Source organism: Pungitius pungitius, chromosome 2 (assembly GCF_949316345.1).
Source record: "Pungitius pungitius chromosome 2, fPunPun2.1, whole genome shotgun sequence".
In the NCBI taxonomy this organism is placed as follows: Eukaryota; Metazoa; Chordata; class Actinopteri; order Perciformes; family Gasterosteidae; genus Pungitius; species Pungitius pungitius.
In genome coordinates, this window is record NC_084901.1 from 13,262,880 (window position 1) to 13,284,733 (window position 21,854).

The window sequence follows — 21,854 nt, forward strand, 5'->3', positions numbered from 1 at the left end:
TGATGTGATGATGGTGATTATGATGATGTGATGATGGTGATGATGGTGATGATGGTGATTATGGTGATTATGATGATGATGGTGATGATGGTGATTATGATGATGATGTGATTATGATGATGATGGTGATGATGGTGATTATGGTGATTATGATGATGGTGATTATGATGATGATGTGATGATGGTGGTGATGGTGATTATGATGATGATGATGGTGATGATGGTGATGATGGTGATGATCGTTATTATGATGATGTGATTATGGTGATAATGTGATGATGGTGGTGATCATTATTATCGTGATTATGATGATGTGATGATGGTGATGTGATGATGGTGATTATGATGTGATGATGGTGATGATGGTGATTATGATGATGTGATGATGGTGATTATGATGATGTGATGATGGTGATGATGGTGATTATGATGATGTGATGATGGTGATGATGGTGATTATGATGATGTGATGATGGTGATTATGGTGATTATGATGATGATGTGATGATGGTGGTGATGGTGATTATGATGATGATGGTGATGATGGTGATTATGATGATGATGTGATGATGGTGATGATGGTGATTATGATGATGATGTGATTATGATGATGATGGTGATGATGGTGATTATGATGATAGTGATTATGATGATGGTGATTATGATGATGTTGTGATGATGGTGGTGATGGTGATTATGATTATGATGATGGTGATGATGGTGATGATCGTTATTATGATGATGTGATGATGGTGATGATGGTTATTATTATGATGATGATGTGATGATGGTGATGTGATGGTAATGATGAAGGTAATGGGGGGGGGGGGGTTGTTGGTTCTTGGACGTCTGTATTTGCTGAACATTACGTTTGCTTCATCCATTCACCTTTAGGAAGGAAGAATGAATTCTGGTCTGGTGGTCTTGGTCTCTTCATCTTACAAGTGCTCTTGGTCTCTGGATCTGACCCGCGGTCTTCTCCCAGTCAGACCTGTGAAACCACAAAGGAAGGAGAGCTGGTGTTTCTTCTGTAGTCCACCATCCCACTGAGACACTAAAGAAGAAGAACACAGCGAACCCTTCTGGTCTCAATGGTTCATCCGCTCTGAAGTCGCAACCCCGAGCTCTGCTGCCCCCCTGTGGTTCTGCTATGTTACTACACTCCTTTTATTACAATACAAATACGTTAACATTAATTAATATAATGTAAAGCAGTAATAAATATTATACAGTTATCATAATAATTAATACTATGAATATGAATTGTATAATTTTGGTATCAATAATAAATGAATAAATAATACAACTATAAACAGGCAGTGCTATTTCAACTGGACCAGGAAGTTCTGTTTATGGATTGCATCCGATGATCAACCCTCCACAGTTACAGTAATCTCTCCTCTCTTTATAATATCTTCATTCAATGTTAATACAACATATCAAAAAACAGAAAAGATTACTTTTAAATTGTTGAATAGTTGAAAGATTCTTTGCAGCACCAACAAGTTTGTCATAAAATAATGTATCAAACATAATATGTAATGAAAACAGAATGAAAAGAACGTTCGCTTTTTATTAACCGGTTTTATTGGTTCTATTTCATTTCCAAAAAGAATGGTACGGTTTACAGTGATTGGGCTCCACATCGAGGACATAACATGCAGCTAAAGGACACACAGCACAAGAAGCCATGTTTCACATTCTTAACCATTCTTGGTGAAATTATTTCAGGATGCAGAAGTTAAGAAATTCACCCCATTTAGAATGTAGAAACTTTAAGACATGGTGGAACCCTCCATCCCAACATCAAGCTGCTTGTTCCTCCCTCACTGAGAGCAAAACACTCGACTAGATCACGACTCTTTGCTGTCCTGCTCCTAAATGGTGGAAGGAGCTCTCTGATGACATCAGGACCACAGAGAGCCTTTATGTCTTCAGACTAAAGACACACCTCTTCAGACTAAACCTCCACTAAAACACTAACACACTGTAGACCTTAAACTGGACTTATAATGGATCTTATCTATAACAAGTTGTACATCGGCTTATTTGATGAAATTACACTTGTTTCTTGTTCTTCTGAGTTTGTTTACTTATGATTGAAATGCTCTTATTGTAAGTGGCTTTGAATAAAAGCCTCAGATAAATGACATGTGATGTGATGTGATGAAAGAAGAATCCAATCATTTTCATCCAGCTCTGGGTACCTTTTTAAATCCTTAAAAAAGGGACCAAGACAAGGTCTCCACTTTGGGGGCACGATCGGCTGAGCTAAAGGGAAAGTGCTTTCTGTGTAACGTTGGTGCGTTAACGACGGGAATGTATTGAAAGGACCTCGTCCCCTGCTGAGGGGACGTAAATGTGGCCACGAGGTAAGCTGTGAAATGGAGCCGGTGGCCCGTTAGCTCGTTAGCTCGTTAGCCCGATAGCCAGAGCTACTGGCAGGGATTAGCGGGGGTCGTCTGAGATGATTCTTGCGTGAAAAAAAAAGAAAAAAAAAGACAAATGTCATGACATCATTACAGTGTTCAACAGTCCAGTCGAGCTACGCTAACATTTAAAGTTCTTCATCTCAAGCGCTCTTTGCATCTCGTAAACGTGCGCTGTATCACCAGAAGGAGAATCTCTGCTTCAATGGGAGGTCGGAGTGTCTCTGTGTGGTCCTCATTCATTCATTCATCCTGCTCTCCCATCGTTGGAAGCCTCTTCATGCTGACATCTCACATTGAAACTCATTTTGTTTATTTATTTTTCATCTATTTTTATTTGTTTGTGTTTCATTTGGTGTCCGTTTTGGAAAAATAAAATAATAACGTCCTTCAGCTTCAAACTTCAGACAACAACAAACTGTGGATCCCTCTTGTGTCGGATCGGGTTCTGTTCTAACCCTAAATATATATATTTATATATGTATATATATATATAGATGTGTGTGTAGAAAGACACACACATCTAAAGACAAACTCACACACACTAACAGTAAACATGTTCTACAAACATTGTCCATGTGTAGACATTCACAAACAGATATAGAAATGTAGTTTCTCTATCTTTTATTCCAGAAAACACGAGACAATTCTCTCTTTCTTTATAATTTAAAGTAATTATTGCGATCAATAAAATAATATGGCTTCAACGAGCTTTAAGTTAAACAAATGGTTCACTAGTGTTTGTGATCATTTCATGAGGGGACATGGGAGGACATGGAGGGAAGATGACATGGGGAGACAATGAGGAGAGGGGACATGAGAGCACATGGGAGGAAATGAAGGGACAATGAGGAGAGGGGACCTGGGGGACATGGAAGGAGAAGAAGGGGAGTGGATATGGGGGGACAAGGAGGGGAGTGGACAAGGTGGGGACAATGAGGAGAGGGGACCTGAGGGGACAGTGAGGGGAGGGGGACATTGCACTGAATACGGATGGTTCCTTCCTATATCTACGAAAGAGGACTCAACTTTGGGCTTTTCTTTGGGTTTCATGCAACACTCTGGACTCCTGCGGGACTCCATGCAAAAGGAAATGTGAGGACGTCGCCGGTACTTCTTTGGTCCCCGCATGAAGTGCCGGAGGGACGGAGGGAAACATGGACGAAGATGGTCGCATTAAACATGGCGGCACATTTGCGAATCGTCCGCAAGCAGAGACAAGGCCGGACGTTTGCATTTGTGTTCAGAAGAAACAGAGAGAAGAGCACGTGAAGAAGTAGACAGTTGATTAAGTGCCTACGGTGGAAACCTCTTTCAACCAATGACGGAGGTTGTGACAGGAGGTACAGGCTCCTCCCACTGTCCTCCAGCGGGCCAAACCTCAATTGTCTTCACCGGGACGCTCACTAACAACCGGACTCGGAGCTTCGCCCCATTTATGGACAAAGACTTTTTTAAAGTGGGATTCAAAGAAAAGACTCGAAAATATAAATCTTTTACAGATCTTCAGCCGTCTGTAGCTCGGTGGCAGTGTAAGTAGCTGAGATCGTCTGAGAAGGTTTAGAGGACCAAGTCGAAAGGAAGTAACGCATGAAGTTCCTCAGTAGCTCAAAGACTCGAAGAGATGCAATGTGCTTAGTTCTTTGCCTGAAGACCTGGCCTCAGATTACTGGAGATACATGTCCTTATCAGAGACATTCAATGTCGCTAACAGAGACAGACACAATAAATGTCTCCATCAGAGGCATTGAATGTTTGACGTGTCCTCTGCTGGAAGACAATGTAAGAAGACACACAACGCTCAAACTGAAAACGCAGACTCATCTGATTGGAATATAAACGCTGAGGTTCTTAAAAGTAGAAAAACACAATCATGCTCCACCTGTCGTCCTCCTCCTCTCCGTCGGTGCCTGTTGCCCGGCAACAGACGGCAGCAGACCAATTGGAATGTCTGAGTAGTAACGAGGAAAAAAAGGACAGAGGGCGATAGAAAATGTCAAATAAAAAGAGTAGAAAAAGAAGGACGTAAAGGATTTGTAGAAAGGCAGTGAGATGCCTCCAAGAGTTTCGCCCAGATCAACTCTCAAACCCCGCCTCCTTTCACTTCTTGAACATGTCCTGCAGGGGTCCGGGCAGGAACTTGAGGACGGTGTCCAGGATGCTCTCCTCGTCCTCTTCGTCGTTGTCTCCGCATCCCCGAGGAATTGCCTTCTTAGGACGGGTCAAGGAGCCCTCGCAGGCCTGCTCCATGGCAGCCTTCTCCTCCGCCTCCTTCTCCTCCTTCTTCTTCAGCCCGTACTGAGGAGGATGTAAGGGGGGCGATAGGGAGAGGGGATGAAGGGGATATCAGAGGGACAATGAGAAGGACACGAGGGGGACAATAAGAAGAAGAGGCATATCATTAGTAGCTTTGAAGTTGCACGTTAGTTTAAAATTCAAATCTTAGGATTGAAGGATTATTATGTTGTTTACCTCATTCAAATATACTTTCAATTTCCTTTAATTCATAATAATGAAATCAATCTTTATTTTTGGGAAAAATCACATGGCGGTGTAACTTCAGACAACATTTAACTGGAAGTTTCAATTTAAAGAGGTGAGGAGGCAAAGAAGAGACGCAGAGGAGACAAAGAGGAGACGGAGAGGAGACAAAAGAAGACAAAGAGGAGACGGAGAGAAGACAAAAGGAGACGAAGAGATAAAAAGGACACAAAGAGGAGATTGAAGGGAGACAATGAGGAGAATAAAAGGAGACAAAGAAAAAACCGACGGGACAACGAGGAGATGAAGAGGAGATGGAGAAGAGACAATTAGCAGACGCAAACAAGAAGGAAAGGAGAAGAAAGGGAGGTGAAGAGCCAAAGTCAAAGCACCAAACCTTGTCCCTGATGGTCTGCCGTACTTTCTCCCTCTCGGCCTCCATGCGAGCATGCTTGGCCTTCCTCTCCTCTTCCTGCTGCCTCAGCGCCTCCTGCCGCTCCTCCTCTTTCTTGGATGCATCGGGGTCTTTCTCCTCCTCCCCCCCCAGCATCTTCCCCATGTCTTTGGTGGCTCCTGGACAGATTAGAGAGGTGAATATGAAACAAAGACCTGATCATTTAATCAGCTGCTGTATGAGGAAGACGAACATCTCGAGATGAAAGTTCACAGGTGCTTCCTCCTTAGAGGAACATCTGGAGATGAAGATTTACAAGTGCTTCCATGACAAGTATCTTTGCAACCGAAAGGTTGGCTCTGATGCTGTTTCTGGTTCTTCGTGTATAACCCATATACAGAACGAATAGAAATGAACTAAAACCTGCCAGATCTCTGTGGTTCATCTTCTGGGAACCAGGAATGTTGGCGTCAAACAACCTGGTAGACCTTCAGACAGCTGTTGAGATAAACATCTGCATTCATACCAACAAAACAACGTGTCCCGCTACATGTTGTTGTTTACATCTAATTTAGGCTCCTCCCCTTTGTAGACCTGGCGATGGGGACTTCTATGCAAAGACGATATGAGAAGCGGCGATGACCTCCATCTCCATGGCTACGTCCCTGTAGATCCCAGGAGACGGGTCACATGTTCACACGTGATCACACGTCACAGGAAATGAAGCGCGGCACAGAGATTACATCACCGTTATCTGTCACATGAGAAAAGAGGACGACCAAGGAGTTCAATATCCTGGAGGAGGCACAAATGGGTTCTTTGTCCTATGAACAGCCTCGTCGAAATAACGGTCCTGAACAGGTGGCTAGGGAGCAAGGCCTCTGGACACTGATGTGGAAACCATTGGCATTTCCATTCTTTCATCTGGTAGTGGATGGAGTCTCGCTGCCAGCAGGAAGAGGCCGGCTTCTTGATGGTCTTTATGACATCATAGACTGTCCCTCTGGGATCAGATTCCAGGTCAACTAAGACACTGAGACATTATTTACCATTATTTACCAAAAAGACCCATGAGGGTGGAATTAGAGCCGTCCCATTTATTTCGTTGTTCATTTCATCCCAGGTCACATGGTTCTGAGACGCACAACAACTGAGACGCAAACACAGATCAGACGGTCCTGATTAACTGTGTGTGTGTGTGTGTGTGGAGAAGCAGCTGGTCCATGAAGGCAAACACCAGTCTGCTCCTGGAGTAAAGGTCACAGCACCAGAGAGCTGCACTATGGGAGGTCAAGTACCTCTCCGGAGTGGTGGGGGAGAGAGGAGAGGATGAGAGGATTAGAGAAGGAGGAGGAAGGAGGAGTACAGGAAGGACTGAAGGATGGAGGAGACAAGGAGGAGTGGACGACTGGCTGCTTCTCACAGAGTTGATTGCAGGAGGTTCTGACCCCTGAGGACATACTCACAAGGAGACACATCATGCTCATCGGATTTAGGGTTTCCACCTGAACACGTTCACATGTATTGTCTGCTGCAGGACGTTTGAGTACTCACCACCTAGAGCTTGCTTCATCACAAAGTCCATGCTGTCTGATCGGTGTCGTGGTTCTTCTCAGGAGCAGAGCGAGCTGAGCATGTAGTCCTCCTGCTGGTCTGCCCTTTCTTCTGGACCTGAGAGAGACCACATGAGATCCCATCATACACCAGGAGCCTCGGCTTTACTCACATCAGATATGACACATGTATGAAATATATGAAACAATGTAGCTCATTTCTGTTTGAATGGGATCGACACACACACACACACACACACACACACACACACACACACACACACACACACACACACACACACACACATCCACAGATTCCACACTAAAGGAGGTGAATATGTATTTTTTTCACTGTTTCATAAATCGAGGCTCCTGATTGGTCGCATACCCTGTTAATACTTATGATTATGGATGTGTTTTATTTTAAAAGCTGCTGTGCCCTGATGAAGAGCCCCCTAGCAGTCTTCATCCTTCTCCCCCTCCTCATTTTCTTCTTCTATGGTTTCAGTTTGAAGGACTTTTAGGTAATTGTTTATCATATTGCATAGTTTTAAATGTGTGATTAATGAACAAAAACAAAACACAACCACTGATGACATCACTTGACTCACTTTTCCATTTCCATCCTCCATGTTTGAGTCTGCTCATCATCCCAACGTTCCATCCATCATCTACACATCTGCTAATTGAACTAATCTAATCTCCAAGAAGCAGCTCCTCTGACCAAATCACCACACGCCAATAAACACATTCATCCATCATCATTGTCCTCAAACAACGTCTCCTATCACGTCACTTCCTGTCCTTTGTGTAAATAATAAAAAATACATTTAAATACCGTAAATGGAACATAAATGTAGATCACTTCATGCTTGTCATCATGTATTTTCTGAATCTGGTTCCACGGGTTGCTTTTTGTATTTCTGGAGACTATTACTATGCTAACTCTGCTAAGTAGCTTCCTAACATCTGTGACTTGGATATACATATAAACAGATATAAAGATAGTTAGCGTTAGTTGTCATTATTCATTTAACACCCAGCTATCGTTCAAGGTAGAACGACGCAGTACAAATAAATAAATATGATGAAATGTCTGAAGAAGGACTTGAGTATTAATACACGAGAGAGAGGTTCTGTTATCTCTGTTGTCACTGTGCATCACTGATGCTTTGAGATGATCCTGCACAGCCCTCCCCCTGAAGCACGGAGCCACAGAACCCCCCACGCCTTCCAACGACCGAGGGTGGGGGGGGGGGGGGGTCTGCAGCTTCGTCCTTAAGGATGGAGGTGGGTTGGTCGTTAAGGATGGAGCTGCAGACCTCTACCCCCCCTCCCTCCGGCAGTGGAGGGGGGAGGAGGAAGCCAGCGAGGCGTTCGTCCATTTGTTCTGTGGTCGGGTGGCTGGAGGATAAGAAAGAGCGAAAGAATTAAGGGGAGAAGAAGGAAGGGGTGGGGGTGGGGGCGGGGGTGTAACCGAGGGAAACAAGGACCAAGGATGTAAGCGGAGGAGGGGGTGAAGGAAACAGGGAGGCGGAGAGAGGAGGGAGTTGATATGGAAATGAGGAGTAAATGTAAAGCGGAGGAGGAGAGAAGGAGAAGGAGACAGGGTCAGCAGCAACTTGTTTGAAGAAATACTTCCACAACTCAGTTACGCATCTTGTGATGTTTGATGTGTAAATTAAATCTAAGGACCAAACCTTCAGAATATCCCCAAAAAGTCATCTGAATGTGTTATTAGCTGCAAGCTAACAACCTGACTGAGGCCAAGATGCATTTTTAATGAAAGCATTTTAATATGTTTATCTATCATGTTGGAACTATCCTCCATACTTCCTGATAACGTGGACTACATCGTGTTTGATTTCTTGGATACAGACGAATTAGAACGGATCGATCAATGGAGGTGGGACATTTTAATAGTTTCTATTTATATTTATATTCTATATATTGATCTGTCTGACACAATAAACAGATGACACAAAGGTGATTGAGGTAATGGCTCTGTTCATCTTATAGTTCATCCTGTGGGGAGCCTGAATGTTTGAAACAAACTGTTCATCCTGAACTCCTAACAGGAAATAAATTGCATCAGTAATCTGATGAAAATACGCAAATAATCAGCTTGAATTTTTTTAAATCTCTAAGCACGGAGAGGAAGGTTTATTTCTGTTTCACATCCTATGTTCTTCCTCTCAGAGGGGAGCTCTGTCAGGGTTGGGGAGCTGTGGTAAGAGGCCAAAGGCATGCTGGGAAGGTGGGCGGCGATGTGGGGGCGGAAGCTCTGCTACGCTACGTAGCTGAGAGATGGAGAGAAAGTCAAAAGCAGAAGTTTACCTCTGAATTCTTATGATTCTGATCATCTTATCTAGATTATGTCTGATGGACGGCCCTCTGTTTAATATGGACATGAATGGTTTCCAGAGGATGAACCATGAATCACAGAATCAAGTTACACTCGCTCTGCCTCCGCAAGAGTGGATTGGAGAAGGTTAAGAAAACTACATACGTTACTATGGAGGGTTAAAAATACTACACAAGTTACTATGGAGGGTTAAAAATAGTACATACGTTACTATGGAGGATTAAAAATACTACGTACGCTACTATGAAGGGTTAAAAATATTACGCACGCTACCATGGAGGGTTAAAAATATTACATAAGTTACTATGGAAGGTTAAAAATACTACATATGTAACTATGGAGAGTTAAAAATACTATATGTAACTATGGAGGGTTAAAAATAATACATACATTACTATGGAGAGTTTACAACACTACATAAGTTACTATGGAGGGTTTAAAATACTACATACGCCACTATGGAGAGTTTAAAATACCAAATACGTAACTTTGAAGTTTAAAATACTACATACGTTACTATGGAGGATTAAAAATACTACGTACGCTACTATGAAGGGTTAAAAATATTACGCACGCTACCATGGAGGGTTAAAAATATTACATAAGTTACTATGGAAGGTTAAAAATACTACATATGTAACTATGGAGAGTTAAAAATACTATATGTAACTATGGAGGGTTAAAAATAATACATACATTACTATGGAGAGTTTACAACACTACATAAGTTACTATGGAGGGTTTAAAATACTACATACGCCACTATGGAGAGTTTAAAATACCAAATACGTAACTTTGAAGTTTAAAATACTACATACGTTACTATGGAGGGTTATAAATACTACATACATTACTAAGGAGAGTTTACAATACTACTTAAGTTACTATGGAGGGTTAAAAATACTACATACGTAACTTTGGAGTTTAAAATACTACATTCGCTACTATAGAGGATTAAAAATACTACATTTGTTACAATGGAGAATTAAAATACTACACAGGTTACAGTGGAGTATATACACATACACAGACTCCTTTTCTACGTCTCCTTTCCTGCGTCTCCTCCACTGCCTCTCCTCTCCCTCATCGAGCAGGAGGCGAACGCTATGCCAAACAGGTGCCTAAGGGTTGTTACCACGGCAACAGTGGTACTTTTATCCGCCATAGGACAGCGTTAAAGAGAGGAATGGTTGTACTGCTGCAGTAGTACAAGTACTCCTACTAGCAACGCTGTTGCCTCATTCTCCTCTGGCTCTGGTCTTTAATATATCTCTAACACCTACTCTCCTACAAAAGTATTCTCACAACTCATATTTAGAGAGTAATGTGGTATTTAGTTCTGAGGGGGGCACATATGTTAATTCGAATTGTGCATTAATGAAGTCATGATGAGAAAGAAAGTTACAACATTTAAATTTAAAGCAATCTGTGCAGGTTGAGTCTGTCTGTGATTGGCTAAAATAGATCTTAATGAACAATCTAATGAAAGGAAAATTGACTAAAAGCATGAGGATTAAAACACATTTTATATTAGATGAATTTAATCATATAGATATATATAGAAATTCATCAGAATGTGTTTAAACCAACACTCTGTGATGCCCCACAGACCTAAACATGAGCAACACAAAGCGCAGAAGGATCAGAAAATAGCGCTACATGCTACGCGTGGGTTACGCCGCTAACGTAACCCTCTACGAGGGTCAGGCCAAACACACCACATGATGTCAGTCAACTACTTCAAGTAGAAAGAGAGAAGCTTGAAAAGAGGTCTCTGTCTCCACACTACGCCGCGGCTCGGTGAGGAGAGAGTGCTATGCTAACGTCTGCATAGCACTGAACTGATTCAGAGGCTGTCAGAGATACGGTGGATTTATGGGAAGCTTAACTTCCACCAAAGTAAGAGAACAAAGGATGTATCCCAAGGAGACCAAGACAAAAGACTTCTTTGAGTTTGTTAATATGCATACATATTTATACATATTATTAACAAACTCAAAGAATGAAGTTCAGCCTCATTGTGACTGGCTGATTGTATCACACACCCATACACACACACAAGGACACACACGCACACACAAATACACAACACAAACACACACACACACACACACGCACACACACAGAAAGACACAAAGACACACACATTATGACAGCTGGCTGAAACAATCGATGTGCTGGCAGCTATAAATAATTCAGACTCCATCGTCCATCAACGAGGAGCTGCTCGGTGAGGAGGAGGCAGAAGGGGTGGAGGAAAAGGAGGAGGGGCAGAGTAGTGTAGAAAGAGGAAAGAGGAGAGGAGAAGAGAGGAAAGGAGAAGACGTCGAGAGGAGGAAAAAGGAAAGGAGAGTTGAGAAAGAGAGAGAAGAGAGGAGAAAACGGGAAAGGCTACTAGAGGAGGAGAGAGAAGAGAGGAAGAGGAGGAAACAGGAAAGGAGAGTAGAGTTGAGTGAAGAGAGAAGATATAGAATTAAACTAGAAAGGAGAATAAAGGAGAGAGGAGAAGGAAACAGAAAACAAGAGTAGAGGAGGAAGGGGAGGAGAAGAGGAGGAGGAAACAGGAAGGAGAGTAGAGGAGGAAAGGGGAGAAAAGAGAAGAAGAGGAGGAAACAGGAAGGAGAGTAGAGAAGGAAGGGGAGGAGAAAGGAGAAGAAGAGGAGGAAACAGGAAGGAGAGTAGAGGAGGAGAAAGGAGAAGACGAGGAGGAAACGGGAAGGAGAGTAGAGGAGGAAGGGAAGGAGAAGAGGGGGAGGAAATGGGAAGGAGAGTAGAGGAGGAGAAATGAGAAGAGGAGGAGGAAACGGGAAGGAGAGTAGAGGAGGAAGGGAAGGAGAAGAGGAGGAGGAAATGAGAAGGAGAGTAGAGGAGGAGAAAAGAGAAGAGGAGGAGGAAACGTGAAGGAGAGTCGAGGAGGAAGGGGGAGGAGAAAGGAGAAGAGGTAGGAGGAAACGGGAAGAAGAGTAGAGGAGGAAGGGAAGGAGAAAGGAGAAGAAGAGGAGGAAACGGGAAGGAGAGTAGAGGAGGAAGGGAAGGAGAAGAGGAGGAGGAAATGGGAAGGAGAGTAGGGGAGGAGAAAGGAGAAGAGGAGGAGGAAACGGGAAGGAGAGTCGAGGAGGAAGGGGGAGGAGAAAGAAGAAGAGGAGGCGGAAGCGGGAAGGAGAGTCGAGGAGGAGAGCAGTGATCCAATGCGCTACCTCCGTTTTCCTATGTTCCATGAACGCAGCGTCAGGTGGAGCCCCCTGATACCTGCAGCCTGATGACCGTCTGCGGACCGGATGGACGCGCGTTCAGACTCGCGCGCACCACCAGCACGCGTGCACTCTCCCCAGCCTCCCCTAACCCGCTGCGCACCTCTTCTCCCTGACCTCCATCTTCACTTCTCCTCCTAATGTAAAAATCCCAAATATCAAACGGATCGCGCCTCCTCCTCCTCCTCCTCCTCCTCCTCCTCCTCCTCCTCACATGGTCGCGTTTTCTACTGACCTGCAGATTCCGATATGAGGGACAGAGAGATCCGACCGGTCTGCTGCTCGAGCTGCATGTGATGTGCGTTCCGTCTCCTCCCTCTCTCCTCCTTCCTATCTCCTCCTTCCTCTCTCCTCCTCTCTCTCTCTCTCTCTCCTCCCCCTCGCCGCTCCACTCCTCCCTGACAGCAGGAAGAGAGGGAGCATATGGAGACACAACAGGTCTCTGAGTGAAACCTGGAGAAGTAGTATCTAATTTATTAGTCTGATTTGAGAAGCATTTCAATACAAATAAGATTTTCTGTTTAAAAGAGAACAAATAAGTGAAGTTGAAAGTAAAAAGATTCAGCGTCTGCTGCCTTAAGGAGTAAAAACATCGTGTAAATGAACATTAGGTGTTTGTCCCGCCTCTCCTCTGCTCTGATTGGACAAGCAAAAAGCGCCTTTGACTAGTACAAGTTAAAATGTTTCTTCTAACATACAGACTGTGTGTGTGTGTGTGTGTGTGTATATATATATATATATATATATATATATATATATATATATATATATATATAAATATAGAGAGAGAGAGAGAGAGAGAGAGAGAGAGAGAGAGAGGTGCGTTCAGGTGTCACCTGCTAATGCACTCATTGTTAAAGAGCCATCAGCAGCCTCATTTATCTCTGAGCAAACACACACACACACTGATCAAACACACAGGCAGATGCTGCTCGAGGCTCAGGCAAGGACAGCATCACACAAACACTAATGTACACACCTCAGCTCCTCCTTTGTTCAGTCTGATTCACCAAGAAACAGTTGAGACGAAACTAGATGCTGTAGCGTGTGTGTGTGTTTGTGATTGTGTGCGTGAGGCCTCTCTCCAGACTCCTGCTCGTCGACCCCCCCCCCACCGACTCAGATGTGGAAATATGAAGGGACGGCACTTTGCTGTCACGTCGTCATGACAACATCTAAATTATATTTTACAACCGAGAGGATTCATTTTTTACGTTTTACTGATTTGAATGTCTCAAGCTCTTTTCTCATAAGACATAAAATGTTATATTTCATCAAAATAGCTTGAAGGACAAAATTCAATGAACAAATATCGAATGCTTTTATTTGGAGTTTCTTTGGTGTCATCAAGAGAAACCGGATCCCTGTTTGTTCAGCAGCAGATGGATGGATTATTGACACAAACACTAAATACTTTGAACCAATGAGCTGAATGATGAACACCTGAGAGGAAGCAGGTGAAGAAGGTCTTAATGATACTAAACTTGATGTGTGGAACTACTGGAAGAACTTTCTGGAATATGAAGGAAGCATTAAGTGTAAAAGACAAAGATAAAATGTAAAAGTGAATCATATAAACTGAAGAACAGGAAGAGGAAAAGATGAAGAGCAGGATTCATTGAGATTCATTGATTCATGGAGATCCTCTTCTGAAGGAGATGATTATCCTTCATTTAACATTAACAAACATCACAAGTCAAAGCGTATTTATAAAGAAACCCATTTAATATCAAAACGATCAGCTATCTTACACAAAAACAATATATTACAGCAGTGGGAGGTGTGTTTTTTTTATCTGGGTACAAAACGAGGAGCAGCGACATCCTCTGCTGGGGGAGAAGAGAAGATCAGCCTCCTCCTCCTCCTCTTTGTGTAGTTCAGGAGTCGTTGGGGAGGCCGAACAGCTTCACGGTGCCGGCCTCTCGGTTGTTGTCGTACTTCCCCTCCTTGTCGTCGCAGGCGTAGGCCAGCAGAGGCCTCTTAGGGTGCCAGGCCACCGTGAAGGTGGGGGAGTCACACTGCACCTCCCACAGCTTCTCTCCTGCAGGAGGCGCACACAGTCCGTTACGAGGTGAGGTTAAGGGGTTTTAATGGTTAGGTTTCACGGGGATAAAGGGACACTGCAAGACCCCCCAACGCCCAAATGTTTTTATCTAAAAAAAAAAAAGGGTCATTCCTTATTGATTTTGAATAATAATGAAAAATCTATATATTGCATTTCAAAGTTTTTATTCATAAAATACTATGAATAAAATTTTTCAACTTACATTTGTAAACATATTTCAATAAAATTACCATTAAATAACAAAATTGAAGTTGGGAATAGTACAAAACGATTATTTACACATCTAACAGGTGGTTTTTCATTAAAGGTTGAGGTTTCTTCTCGATCTCTTAAAGAAATGGTTTAAGGCGCTTTTAGAGTGTTTGTGTATTTTCTTTAAGGGTTTTGTATGCGAGCGCTAACTAGTACTTAAGTGCTTTTATCAGTTCATCTTTTAGGAGTTTCTGTACTGTTTGTGTCAAATGACAACCGTTGTTTCAGTTTTGAAATACATTGTATCAGACTTTGATAAAGATGGTAAGCACCATATTTTATTGAGAAAAAAAAAAATCTATTTGAACTTCTCCTGTGGACATCCATTAAAGCGCTTACTGAAAAACAAGGTAAATGACTGACCCGTCTCGACCTCAGCGATGTCAATGAAGTGGTCCTCCGAGGCCGAAGCCAGCATCTTTCCATCGTGGCTGAAGCTCAGCGTCCTCACCGGCCAGTCCAGCCTGCAGAAGAGTCAAAGATGACGTCATGAGTCCAAAGGGGAGGAGTTAGTATTTCATAAAGAGTCAAACATTTCAGAGAACTACATGAACATGATGATACACTGAATGTTTTATAACTAAACCATCTTTCCAGAAAAACATTGAATGACTAAATAAGGACAATTTCTCTAACTTTAAGGATTTGGCTCCAGTACTTCTTATTGATGATGTCACAATATACAAGGAGGGTTAAACCGTGACCTCGGGGGACACCGACCTGGAGAAGCAGCGGACACACACCAGCTCCTCCACATTCCACAGGCTCACCAGCGCGTCTGCGCTTCCTGTCGCAAAGTACTTCCCCGTCGGGTCGAACTTGATGCAGATGCAGTTAGATGGGTGAGCGTTGATGGACTGGATGGGCTTCAGCTCCGGGTAGCTGGAGACACAACACACACAATACGGTGAGGAGGACGTCACGATGACCTCAGACAAGAGGACGCTTGCTTTTTCTGGATTACTGAGCAGAAACAACTTTAAAGGTTGAGGAGGAAACGGGTGGCTGACCGATGACCATGGAGATAAGAAGGTGGTCCTACCTCAGGATGACTTGATGCATACACAGAAGAAGGGGGTCCTACCTGAGCACATTGATGCAGCCGTTGCCATTGGTGAGGAAGAACATGTCATTGTCGTTGTTCCAGGAGATCTCGTTCACCTCAAACTTGAACTGCTCCTCAGCTCTGGATCGGTGCGTCTTTGCGTCGATGAAGGTCACCACGTCGTCCTTGTTGCCAACGGCGATGGTCTGCCCGTCGGGGCTCCAGCAGATGTTGATGTTCTCCCCTAAAGGAAAGGACAGACGATGACCGACAGCCGTTGGCGGGCACTCTCCCTCCAGAGGAGCGAGGACCCACCTTTGGTGTTGACGGTGGCGATGCATTTGGTGGTGCGGACGTCCCATATGCGGATGGTCTTGTCCCCGGAGGCTGTGACGAAGAGATCCGGGTTGGTGGGATGCCAGCAGAGCTGATCCACGCTGTCACTGTGGCCTCTGTAGTTGTTCTCCTTCACCTGAAGAATAGGCAGCTGCTAGTTATACCAACCGAAGGCCGAGGCCGTGTGAAGTGTGCATTCTTCATGAGAACTGAATTCTGGAGGATTATTGGTTTCTTAAAAGAACCACATCAGGACACGTGTGGAAACAATGTGAAACGCTAACAAACCCCTTCATATCCGGCACATATCCACAAAAGGAGGTTTGCCAGTGAAAATGCTCCTTTAAACAGTGTGATGTACGCAACCGCGCTGTCAATAAAGTTGTGAAGTAACACGCCACAGGCATCGGAACAACCGCTAACGTGAGTTCATGGAGGCTAGGCTAACGTGCTAGCAGGACGCGCGCGTACTCACCAGGCGGTCCTTCTCGAGAACAAACACGCTCGCGGTCTTATCGAAGGAACCGGAAGCGAGCCTCCTCCCGTCGCAGCTCCACGCCACGGAGTGCACCTTGGCGGTGTGCGCCGGGAACTCCCGGCTCTTGTTGTTGTTCCTGAAGCTCTCCTGCATCTCCTGGTAATACCGCGACGCCATCTTCTTCGCCGCTTCTTCTTCTTCTTCGCCTTCGTTTGTTGCGGTTTGTGGCGCAGGCCGGATGAGCGCCACCAGCTGGTCGGGAGTGTGGCCAGTTTGTTGTTTACATCCTACATAATAAACATTCAAATAAAAATACATTCGAAACTAAACTAAAACAAGTACTTTTTATAAATACTTTTTGTTTATGATGTTCTTGAGTCTTGATTTTTTTTCTTTGAAAGCACCAGCACTGTTAAACTAATGTAAAGTCAGTAAAGTCCTAAATATTGTGTTGCTATACCAAATTATTATAATTTATAATCAGTTTTCCCTGAAAGACAAAAAGAGAAATTTTCAGATGTTCCTCAAATATTTTTTTATGGTTTGTAACAAGTTTCCGTGATAAAAACCTAAATAAATTTCACCCAAAAAATCGATGACCTTTTTAAAAAAAACATTTTATTAAGGTGAATTGAACTTTTAGGCCCCAGAAACCTCACAGATTTATTCTTCAAAAAAAGACACAGTTTTCTTTAAACTATTTATTTCAAGTGATGCTAAAATGAAAATCAATGATTTATTTAGTATTCCAAACACACCGAATGAATATTGTTACTTAACTAGAAATCATAACCAGAACTTCAGCGGGTCATAAAACCCCAAATGTGCCTTTATGTATTTGCATATTGTTTAAAACAGTGCTAATTTTGAATCAAAGAGCCTATATATGAGGTGTACTCATAATGGGTGTGTATATATATATATATATACATACTCCAGCCCCCCCCCCCACGACTCTGTATGACGGATAAGATGCTTTAAAGATGGAAGAACTACAAAATAAAAGCTCAAGGAATGCACAAGGAGAACAGAAAAGGGAGCTCAGTGCAAGAAGACACCTGTGGACAGAGACGCATCTTCACTACGGCATCAAGATTCAGAGGTAGACAGAGGACACAAGCACCACATTCCACCTGAAGATTTACTTTATTTTGAAGGAGACATCTCGTCCCTAAGAACGCTCCTGTTGGATGTGTTTGGGAACCTCCTGAGAAGAGCAACAACACGCTGGAGAACCTGGAGAACCATGAGGCAGTTCTCCTTCATCCTGAGGTAACGTCTCCACCAAGCCTGTCCCATTTCGTCCTGACTCGCGCTACTAAAGTCCTCCGTTTGATGGTGGAATCCACGTTGCGTTTAAGTACACTCAGCTAGCGTAGTTTGTAACGTTGTTATCTCCAAAAAAATAAGTTGGGTGTCTGTAAAAACTAATACAACTTATTACACAAACACAGGAAGACGTAAAGACCACTCATTGATTATTAACATGGATAATTGATCACTAAGGTGAACAGAGGGTATTGATGATGATGGTGGTGATGATGAAGATGGTGATGATGATGGTGGGGCGTTCCTGTCACCTATTGGTTCTACTGACTATAGTTCACTTAATAATCGGTGTCTTCTTAGTTTTTATTGTTGCTTTTATCTGTGATTTCAATAAACAAGGGCAGAATATGTCACTTTAAAGTCACTATAATCATCTTTCATGTTGTGGCAATTGTAGCGCCCCCTGTGAACTATAGTGGTAGTGTCTCTTTACACAAGGTCCCTTTAGACATGCTCTTGTTCTACTGCAGCAGGGTCTCGCAGTCTGACCTCAGTCCTGGTTCTGGTTCTCCCGGCCCTCCCTTCCCTCTAACGGGTCCAGCACCAAGTCCTGGGTCTCCAGAGATAAGAAGCTCTGCTAATGGAGGAGGACAAGGAAGAGGCTCTCCTCCTCCGTCTGGAGCTCCATCAGCAGGACTCCGCCTTCTGAGTTGAAGGAGATCCTGGTGAACCTGGATGATGTCTTCTGGTATCACCAGAGTCTGACCCGGTGGCAATGATGACATCATGATAGAACCATCTTCTCTCATTAGTCATGAGAGACGCTATCGTAACGAGCCAATCAGAGCACAGCGTCTCAGCTGCTCTTCTAAAACATTTCACATTGAGTTGAGTCTGTTACTGGATACGGTCGTGATCCCCAGGGGACGAACCCTCTTCACTAAATGACATCAGAATTCATCTGGTAAGTTTTCTAAATGTAAGGATCTTAGGAGGAGGAAGACGAAGAGGAGAAGGAGGAGAAGAAAGAAGAGGAGGGGGAGGAGGAGGAAAAAGAAAAAGGAGGAGGAGGGGCATTTCTTCCGATCAGATGAAGGGATTTTACATATAAAAACCCCTAAAGCGTGTTTTCACAATAATAAAGGTTCAGTGCAAAGAGAGAGCTGATAATCAGCTGATCGATCAATGTTCCAATAGATCGTCTCTAATCGATGACTTTATGTTTCAGTCTGAAGGTGTGAAGCTGATCAGTTGGTATCAGATCAATCAGAGGAGAACATGCAGACTATGAAGCTATTGATCTTTGATAGAACTTGTTGTTTGATCGTCTCCATGACGACGGCGAACAGGACAGGTGTGTGTGGGGGGGGGGGCCTTCACAACAACGACCTTTGACCTCTGACTTGCACTCCTTCAGCGTGTCAGAGAGGATCACACAGCCTTTGGTTTGGACCCGGGTCAAAGGCAGATGAGTGAGCGCCCCCCCCCCCCCCTCCCCGGATGACGTCACTCCCCTGTCGGCCAATAGCCGATCAGAAGATTCAGCTGTCTCTAGTACTCTTCCCCTTCGGCGGGTTGGACCCCGTTTGTCTGTACGAGCGTCCCTGCCGCACTGTGGGGAGGGGGACACACAGAGGTCAGGGGTAAGAGGTCAGAGGTCGGAGGGGTAAGGTGCTGGTTCTGTTCCCACCTGTTGGTGCAGCCGTTGCCAAGCGACTCGTTCTCCGTCAGAGAGCTACAGGACCTCCTCTCCTGCCAGGAACCACCTCTGTGCTCTCTGCCCGTCTCAGAGCTTCTCCTCCGGGCCACCAGGGGCCCTGGCCGTGACCCGCGTTGCTCCTCTGGGCCGACCTGGTCTCCGGCGCCGGAGGGGACTTTCAGCCCCCCCGCTACCGAGTCACTGCTGCCGGGTCTCCCATTCAGGCTGTCAGAGGACGATACGTGGCTCATCTGTCCATCATCTGGAAGACAAAACCAGAACCGGGTCACCGTGTAGCTCCTGTCATCAAGGTGTCATCAACGAATGTTGACATGAATTGTTAAAGCGCATTGAGTGGTTGGACGAATAATGCTGCGTTCACACCAAAAGCGAAGCAAATTAATTTTGTATTATTCGCGTGATTAGATTCCATACAGGCGTCTGGTCCCAAATAACTACCTTTACTTGCAGCGCTTTACTCGCAACGCTTTAATATAATATTATATATATATATATATATATATATAATATAACATTAAATAGTTTACCTGGTAAATTGTTATAAACTGTTTAGTTATATTTTTGACTGACTTTGTTCATTTAATGTTCTATTTATTTGATAATGCTGATTATCTCTATTTCTTACATTTTTGTCACACTGTCTGACCCTACTGTAGTAGAAAAAAAGGTTTTCTAAAGGGACCCTGGTGAGAAGAGACATTTCCACTTTAGTCCACTAGGGGCCACATAATCAACTAAAGCTAAAGATGTGGTTCTGGTCCTTCCGACTCTTCTGTGCCTTCAGTGGGTCCAGCAGTATGGAGGTTAGTATTTTATTTGATACTGTACTCACTCAAACTACAGGTGAGCTTTTAGACCCGTTACCTCCGGCTTCTCCCGCCTTGTTGCGTCGGCGCCTAAGGATGACCTCCAGCTCGCTGTCCTTCTTCACTGGTGGTGAGGGACCGGCCTCCTGAGAACCTTGGCTGGGGCTCCTCTTCACCGTCTCCTGGAGAACACAAGCGACACTGCAGTGAACTCTAAATGGACCATAATTCACTAAATGAACATAATGCTGTATAGAAGAAGACTTGAAACTATAGACTGAGACCATAAACTCATGTTTACAATGTTTACTGAGGGAATAAATCAAGAGTCATTTTCTCTTTAGGACCAGGAGTCGCCCCCTGCTGGTCACTACAGAGAATGCAGATTTAACTCATGGAGGTTTGGGTATGTGCTGCTGAAACTTCGTTTTTTTACCAGCATGCCTTTCAGCTCCTCCATGGCGCTCTCCTGTGGTTTCTCCTCACAGACTGGAGGTGGCTGAAAATAAAACAAATGTGTTATTTTTTAGAAAGTCAGTTAAACAAGATTTTAAAATGAATTAGAAAGGTCTGCAATATGTGTGCGTGTGTGTGGTAAGTGACCTTACATCAAAAGATTAATGCAAATCCTTCTGGACCTTTCAGCTGCATTCGACACAGTAAACCACCAGATCCTTATCTCCTCCCTTCAGGAACTTGGTGTCACAGGCTCTGCTCTCTCTCTTCTCTCATCCTACCTTGATGGCCGCACCTACCGGGTAACTTGGAGAGGATCTGTGTTGGAACCTTGTCCTCTTACTACTGGAGTTCCTCAGGGCTCTGTCCTGGGTCCCCTCCTCTTCTCTATCTACACCAACTCTCTCGGCTCTGTCATTCACTCGCATGGTTTCTCCTACCACAGCTATGCTGATGACACCCAAATAATTCTCTCCTTCCCTCACACGGTTTTCTGCCTGTCTGACTGACATAGTGGTGGACATAGTCAGTGGATGTCCGCTTACCACCTGAAGATCAACCCCCGACAAGACTGAACTACGAACCAGGACCTGACTGTTAACTTAAGGCCTACTCTGACTGCTAGGAACCTCGGTGTGACACTTGACAGCCAACTCTCCCTGACTCCCAACATCACAGCCACAACACGATCCTGTAGGACCCCCTTCTCACTCAGAAGGCGGCGCAGGTACTGATTCAGGAAGGCTCTTGTCATCTCCTCGACTATTTTAACTCTCTTTAGAGTAATGCTTAACGTTCATCTATTGATTGCGATTCGTTGACAACCACTCTGATGATCAATAATGTGATTGAGGTCAGTAAGAGACAGACCTTGGGTGCGGTGGTCAGCTTCTTCTCCTGACTCTTGACGGGCCGCAGTACGACGCCGTGTTTGATCCGCTCCATCATCTCGTT

The 21,854-nt window shown here is 44.1% G+C and overlaps 2 protein-coding genes across 2 annotated transcripts; both read right to left on the reverse strand.

Annotated features, from left to right (window-relative positions):
• Positions 1–1,568: 1,568 nt before the first annotated feature.
• Positions 1,569–12,860, reverse strand: LOC119211370 (complexin-2). The gene is made up of 4 exons (XM_037462217.2): positions 12,709–12,860; positions 6,859–6,975; positions 5,308–5,483; positions 1,569–4,727 (listed from the first exon to the last, which is right to left on the reverse strand). Exons 2-4 carry the CDS (start codon positions 6,887–6,889, stop codon positions 4,530–4,532), a joined length of 405 nt encoding a protein of 134 aa, XP_037318114.1. The 5' UTR covers positions 6,890–6,975; positions 12,709–12,860; the 3' UTR covers positions 1,569–4,529.
• A 1,316-nt stretch (positions 12,861–14,176) lies between these two features.
• Positions 14,177–16,897, reverse strand: thoc3 (THO complex 3). The gene is made up of 6 exons (XM_037462495.2): positions 16,647–16,897; positions 16,151–16,307; positions 15,875–16,079; positions 15,511–15,672; positions 15,154–15,254; positions 14,177–14,514 (listed from the first exon to the last, which is right to left on the reverse strand). The coding sequence occupies exons 1-6, from the start codon at positions 16,824–16,826 to the stop codon at positions 14,351–14,353; spliced, it is 969 nt and encodes a 322-aa protein (XP_037318392.1). The 5' UTR covers positions 16,827–16,897; the 3' UTR covers positions 14,177–14,350.
• Between the last annotated feature and the right edge of the window lie 4,957 nt (positions 16,898–21,854).

Excerpts from the sequence above, each read along its gene's own strand:
- LOC119211370 (XM_037462217.2), bottom strand. The coding sequence starts at position 6,889 with ATGGACTTTGTGATGAAGCAAGCTCTAGGTG. Across the intron at positions 5,484-6,858 it reads GATGAAGCAAGCTCTAGGTG|GAGCCACCAAAGACATGGGG; the intron begins GTGAGTACTCAA and ends TAATCTGTCCAG. Across the intron at positions 4,728-5,307 it reads GGCAGACCATCAGGGACAAG|TACGGGCTGAAGAAGAAGGA; the intron begins GTTTGGTGCTTT and ends CATCCTCCTCAG.
- thoc3 (XM_037462495.2), bottom strand. The coding sequence starts at position 16,826 with ATGGCGTCGCGGTATTACCAGGAGATGCAGGAGAGCTTCAGGAACAAC. Across the intron at positions 15,673-15,874 it reads GGCTGCATCAATGTGCTCAG|CTACCCGGAGCTGAAGCCCA; the intron begins GTAGGACCCCCT and ends TTGTGTCTCCAG. Across the intron at positions 14,515-15,153 it reads CATCGCTGAGGTCGAGACGG|GAGAGAAGCTGTGGGAGGTG; the intron begins GTCAGTCATTTA and ends CGCCTCCTGCAG.